The sequence below is a fragment of the Trypanosoma cruzi genome, genomic scaffold, assembly GCF_000209065.1.
Source record: "Trypanosoma cruzi strain CL Brener 1047053516359 genomic scaffold, whole genome shotgun sequence".
Taxonomy (NCBI): domain Eukaryota; phylum Euglenozoa; class Kinetoplastea; order Trypanosomatida; family Trypanosomatidae; genus Trypanosoma; species Trypanosoma cruzi.
Window position 1 is genome coordinate 30,491 of NW_001849335.1, and position 5,992 is coordinate 36,482.

The 5,992-nt window shown below is 47.3% G+C and overlaps 3 protein-coding genes across 3 annotated transcripts, besides 16 other annotated features; all 3 read right to left on the reverse strand.

The window, feature by feature from the left end:
* Positions 1-5,992: a sequence feature (heterozygous, non-Esmeraldo-like haplotype).
* Positions 142-211: a microsatellite.
* Positions 316-371: a microsatellite.
* Positions 412-471: a microsatellite.
* Positions 714-742: a microsatellite.
* Positions 794-833: a sequence feature (G-rich).
* Positions 884-933: a microsatellite.
* Positions 1,088-2,269, reverse strand: Tc00.1047053507705.10 (hypothetical protein, conserved; the record flags this gene model as incomplete). Its single annotated transcript, XM_799361.1, has 1 exon — positions 1,088-2,269. The coding sequence occupies one exon, from the start codon at positions 2,267-2,269 to the stop codon at positions 1,088-1,090; it is 1,182 nt and encodes a 393-aa protein (XP_804454.1).
* Positions 2,271-2,330: a sequence feature (CT-rich).
* Positions 2,438-2,458: a microsatellite.
* Positions 2,464-2,485: a microsatellite.
* Positions 2,576-2,606: a microsatellite.
* Positions 2,729-4,009, reverse strand: Tc00.1047053507705.20 (hypothetical protein, conserved; the record flags this gene model as incomplete). The annotated part of the gene is made up of 1 exon (XM_799362.1): positions 2,729-4,009. The coding sequence occupies one exon, from the start codon at positions 4,007-4,009 to the stop codon at positions 2,729-2,731; it is 1,281 nt and encodes a 426-aa protein (XP_804455.1).
* Positions 2,797-2,828: a microsatellite.
* Positions 4,082-4,169: a sequence feature (A-rich).
* Positions 4,220-4,265: a microsatellite.
* Positions 4,319-4,341: a microsatellite.
* Tc00.1047053507705.30 (hypothetical protein, conserved) lies at positions 4,414-5,730 on the reverse strand (the record flags this gene model as incomplete). Its single annotated transcript, XM_799363.1, has 1 exon — positions 4,414-5,730. One exon carries the CDS (start codon positions 5,728-5,730, stop codon positions 4,414-4,416), a length of 1,317 nt encoding a protein of 438 aa, XP_804456.1.
* Positions 5,764-5,796: a sequence feature (A-rich).

The following is a 5,992-nucleotide window of genomic DNA, read 5'->3' on the forward strand; positions in this document are numbered from 1 at the left end:
CGTACAAAATAAAAATACAAAAAAAAAAAAGATGTTGGAATCGCAATCGTAGACGCTCTGCTGCCACCACCCAACCAATCAATCGATACGTGAACACCTCCCCCCATCCCCATTCCTCCTTCCCCTCCCATTCCCCAGCGCACAAACAAACAAACACACAAAAAAAACAGGAAAAAAATACAAAAAACACAACAAAAAAATTGGCAAAAAAGTCGTTGAGTGGCGGATGTCATTCATCTCAAAAAAATTTTTTTTTTCTTGGAACCAAATCCCCCTTTCATCCCTTCTCTTCTCTCCTTCTTTGGCTTCCCCATCCAAAATAAAACAAAACAATGAGAAAACAAACACACAACAAAAAAAAAAAAAAAAAAGAAAGAAAGAAGTACAAAATAGTGAAATGGTAATGACGGAAAAAACAAAAACAAGCAAACAAAAGACAGCAACAAAATAATAATAATAAAAAAAAAGACATTCGAAAAAAGTTTCTATGGTTTTTTGTGATTGAACAGTCCACAGCGCACGTCCGCTACGACGGCAGGCGGAACACCATCACAAAAGGGGATGAGCATTAAAAATATATATGCATCAAACACCACAACGAATAAAAGTGCTGGATAGCACAAATATACATGTACATGTACATGTATTATATATACACGTCACTTCCGCAGTGGGCGCTCGTGTGTGTTTGTGTTTGTGTTTTTGTGAGAAGGAAAACAAAACAAAACAAAAAACAACAAAAAAGATGGAACATACATACACACATACACAAAATAGGAAGGGCAAGAAAGAAGGGAGGGGTGGGGGGGGGGGAAGGGAGGGGGGAAGGGAGAACAGGAGGTGTGATTGTGATGACGTCGGAAAATATCCCCTCCCATTTGACAAGAAAAAACAAAACAAAAAAAAAAAAAAAAAGAAAGAAAAAGAAAAAAAGAGGGTTATTTTAAAATCTTTAATCTTTATTTATTTTTTCTTCTTTGTTTGTTTCATTTTGTCACTTGTTGCCGTTCAACCACCGTCGTTCCCTCCCGTTTAATGTGTCCGTGTGCGCGCGTGTGTGAAGGAAAGGGAAGGGGGAGAAGACGAGTCATCGTTCATCCGCCTCTTGACTCCGCTTGCCGTCCTTCTTGGTGCCACCACACTTGCGAGGGTCCCTTCGACTCTTGCGACTTCCCTCCGTGTCTGAAGACTGCCGCCTCTGCTTGCAGTTCGCCTCCCAGTTGAGCTGATGCATCCAGATGCGGCACTGATACTGGCGGTTCAGGGCACGAAGAAGCACTTTAAACTCCACGTAACTGTCGCTGCTGTACGTGAAGGTCAGTTTCTTCCGGTCAAACTGAAATACCGCACGCTTTACCTGCAGCGGAGTACGTATTTTGAGAGAATTAATCGCTGCTTTGCAGAAGCGAAGCGCCTCTTCCTCCAGTCTGTCCAGGCCATGAAAGGACTCAACTTCTTCTGCAAGGGCCTCACGAAGAACGCGTGGATGACTGTTGTCACCCTCTTCCGCCTTTTCCACCTGCTTCACGGGCTCCTGCTCGGAGCGCTCAATGGCGGAAATGATGCCCATATCCTCTCCACGATCCCCTTCCACAATAACGTAGCGGCCCACGAGCTCCTCCGGATTCACAATGAGACCAAAAACCTGTGGCACATCGTTCACAATGAATACCTCGCTTCCCAAACGCAATTTTACCTTTACCTCAGCGTACATGACGCCGCGAACAACCTTGGGACGACCATCAACGTACATCTTGTAGAGATTGTTGCTTCGCTTGACGGGTGTCGAGACAACCGAGGTCCCTGTGTTTCCGCAAGATGTACTGTTATTGCTTAGGTTCATGGTTTTGTCAGCGACACTGCTTGTGTTAATGCTTTCTGTGGGCACTGCAGGCAGTTGGTAAGTCATCTGCGTCGTTTTTGCAAATGACGGAGAAATGCGTTGGGAGTAGTAATAGGAGGATCCATATACAGCGTAATCGTAGGCAGTTTCATTCACGCAAGAATTCTCATTATAGACGCACGGTGCGTAAGTATTCCACGGGATCTCTGCAGGAACAAATGCAGGTGCATTGGGGTTGGGTTCATGCCGCTTTTTATCATTAAAATTGCAGCTTGTCACCACTGGTGTTAAAATCGCTTGAAGATACGGATTGTGGGTGTGCCTCCTCCTGATCGCTTTCCTTAATTCACTGCAGGCCACGTTATTGGCCTTGTTGGCCTCCTGAATAACGCCAGCCGTGCAGTCTGAAAGTGGTGCAATGAGCATCTTTTTTATTTTTTCTTTTCTTTCTTTCTTTCTTTTTTTATTTTTTTCTTTTTCTTCTTTCCGTCCTTCACTTCTTGTGTCTGGTGGACAGGCGTGTAAATATAAATGTATGCTTTTTTTATGTTTGGCGGTGATTGCCTGCGATGCTTGCAGCAGCGGCAAAACAGCTAATAATAATAATAATAATAAAAGGAATATATATATATATATATATATTTAGTATTTACTTCACGTATCTTTAAAAGCCAAACAAAACCCAAAGAAAAGAACAAAAACGAAAAAGAAGATATGTTTATATATATATATAGAGAGAGAGAGAGGGAGAGAGAGAGAGGGAACCAAAACAAAACACAAAAAAAAAGAGAAATGTGAAGCCAAAATAAACAGTTGAACATCACACGTTTCATCCGTCGTCGCCTTTTTTTTTCTTTTTCTCGTACCACTTCTACCCTCACCCCTCTAAGCCCTCGCCACGCGCCAGACACGAACCATGTTGTCGTCCCCACCGGAAGCCAGTAACAGAGCGCTGCTGCTGCTGCTGTTGTTGTTGTTGTCGTTGACGACCTCCTTGCTATCATCCAGAGCCCCCTTGACAATTGAACAGAATGCGACACTGTTCACATCCGCCTCATGAGCAGACGGCAACTCCGCGAGCACAGTAACGTGCACCTCGTTGTACCCACGTGACTGGTAAAGGCCCAGGAGTGTAATTTTATTGTCACCACTGCCGCACGCCACAATGGCACCGCAGTTGCTAGGGGCCCAACCAACCGTATAGATGGAACGCTCCGCAAAGCCAGTGGCCGTAACAATCACGTGAAACTTTCCTTCAGCGTTGCGCTTCCAAAAGGTCACGCTCTTATCGTCCGAACAACAACAGATGATGGGCTGGCATGTAGGTTGTGCCTCCCCTCCCTCTTCCTCTTCCTCCGCACGTAGGGTCTCAATGGACTGCTCGACAGGCTGCACAGCAACAGACCAGACCGTTTCATCGTGCCGCGTTAATGTCTGAAAGCAGTGCCAGTCATCTCGAATATGAGACTCAGCCCAAACCTTCACAGTATTGTCGTAAGAACATGAAAGCAGAAGTGGCTTCGCACCTCCATCGATAGGAGGTATCCAGGCACATGCCTTCACGTCTTGGGCATGTCCTGCAAGAACGCCAGCGCACTCAAATTCACCGACATCCACTCGGTCCCACACCCAAACAGTTCGATCGCGCGAACACGTCGCTAATGTGCTATCTGTTAGCCACGCCACGCACTTTACTTCACTTTCGTGTCCATCAAGGATGGCCTCCAATTCAAAGTCAAATCGGTTCACATCATCCGATGCCCGTTTCCAAACGGTTGCTGTGCGATCAAATGAAGCACAAGCGATGTAGTCACCGCTGGGACTCCATGAAATATGACGAACCGTTCGACTGTGTTCACCCGCCAATGTGTGAATGCACTCCCACGAAAGACCCTTCTGCGGATACTGCTGGTGTTGTTCATCAACAGCTTTTGCGTGTTGCAAACAGCTCCATAGCTTTACTGTTTTATCGGCAGAACTTGAGGCCAATACATTCGCTGTGGGGCACCAGGAAACACACCAAACGCGGTCTTCGTGGCCCTCTAGCACCGCGACAGGATCCACACGGAGGAGCGGTGGCGGATCAAAGGGCAAATTTAACGGCTTCTCTTCAGCAACACCAGTGTTATTCCCATTACCGGATGCAGAGGCAGGGAACAGCGGCATTCTTGCCTTTTAGCCTTATAGAAATTTTCCTATTTCACAACAAGAAAAGAGGCAAGTGACACACACACACTCAAAAAAAAAAAAAATAATAAAATAAATAAAAATCATTCCACACGCACACACACAAACAAAAAAAAACAAAATCCAAAGCAGGAACCAAGGTTGCGCCTATACTGTCTGTGTTCCTCGCTAAAACAAATGAATACAGGCATATATATATATATATATATATATATATATATATATATATATATATTTTTAAGCGGTTACAAGAAATAAACTCAATAGTCAGTATAACTAATACACCTTACACACACACACACACACACACAAAACATTATTAGGGGCACAAAAACAAACAAGAATTCTCTTCAAAAACATATCATCCCACATACACGTTTGGCCTAATCGCTATCATCAAACTGAAACGACCTAACACTAGTGTCCACCCCAGCAGCATAAAACTTAGCCTTATTTTTCTGTTTCAACTTGTTAAAATTCTTACCCTTTACCCGCATCATCTCTTGATTTTGCCGAAACGCCATGTGCTCGCCACCTGGTCGGTTATCTCTTAATTCATCTTTAACGAAAACAACCTTTGTGGGGTCAATACGTTGAAAACGACGTAATGCAGTTCCTCCATTGCCATTACTTTTTCGAGTGTTGTTAACGTTATTATCCTCCCACTCCTTACCCCCTGGCCCAGCTGACACGACTTCTGTCCGAACACTCTTTTTCACGGGTTCCTGTTCACCACAACATTCCGACCTCGGTGTCTTCTTCGGTGCTGGCCTCATTGCGGGCGACGCCTTGGCCTTTTGTGCCGGCTTCCGCAGGGGCGCATCATCATCGTCAGAGGAGCTGTCCGGGACGGCGGCCTTCTTCGGTGCTGGCCTCATTGCGGGCGACGCCTTGGCCTTTTTTGCCGGCTTCCGCATGGGCGCATCATCATCGTCAGAGGAGCTGTCCGGGACGGCGGCCTTCTTCGGTGCTGGCCTCATTGCGGGCGACGCCTTGGCCTTTTGTGCCGGCTTCCGCAGGGGCGCATCATCATCGTCAGAGGAGCTGTCCGGAATGGCGGCCTTCTTCGGTGCTGGCCTCATTGCGGGCGACGCCTTGGCCTTTTGTGCCGGCTTCCGCAGGGGCGCATCATCATCGTCAGAGGAGCTGTCCGGGACGGCGGCCTTCTTCGGTGCTGGCCTCATTACGGGCGACGCCTTGGCCTTTTTTGCCGGCTTCCGCATGGGCGCATCATCATCGTCAGAGGAGCTGTCCGGGACGGCGGCCTTCTTCGGTGCTGGCCTCATTGCGGGCGACGCCTTGGCCTTTTGTGCCGGCTTCCGCAGGGGCGCATCATCATCATCAGAGGAGCTGTCCGGAATGGCGGCCTTCTTCGGTGCTGGCCTCATTGCGGGCGACGCCTTGGCCTTTTGTGCCGGCTTCCGCAGGGGCGCATCATCATCGTCAGAGGAGCTGTCCGGGACGGCCGCATTGAGTTCCGTTCTGCACTGCTTTCTGGAAGGTTTTTCACCATCTGATGACGGATAGTCAAGTCGATTTTTTACTCCACGTTGTTGGGAAGCAATGAGTGTTTCTACCGTCGTAGCATTTGGGAGGAAGGACGGCTTGGAGATGTATGCTTCCTGTTCAAAAACGTGAGCAACGTCGGGGTAATGCTCCTTGAGGTACGTTAGAACAGCAGCGTTAATGGTGCCTGTCATGGCAAAAAATAGATACCCGAAGAATGAGTGCTTAAAAGAAAAAAAAAAGAAAAAGAGAAAAACAAATGAGTAATTCAGTCTAGTTGTTGCTGGCCAGAAGAAAAAAGAAGTCCTTTACAATTCCGGCTTCCTCATCGTGACGCCAGGGCTAGTTGCCCGGTATTGTCGGGGGAAGCCGAGAGCCAGCAATGTTCCCCTCATGGGGTCGTTGCTGTTGGCACGGGGCTGAAGACATTCGACCAGCGCCCGGACCAGCCGCACC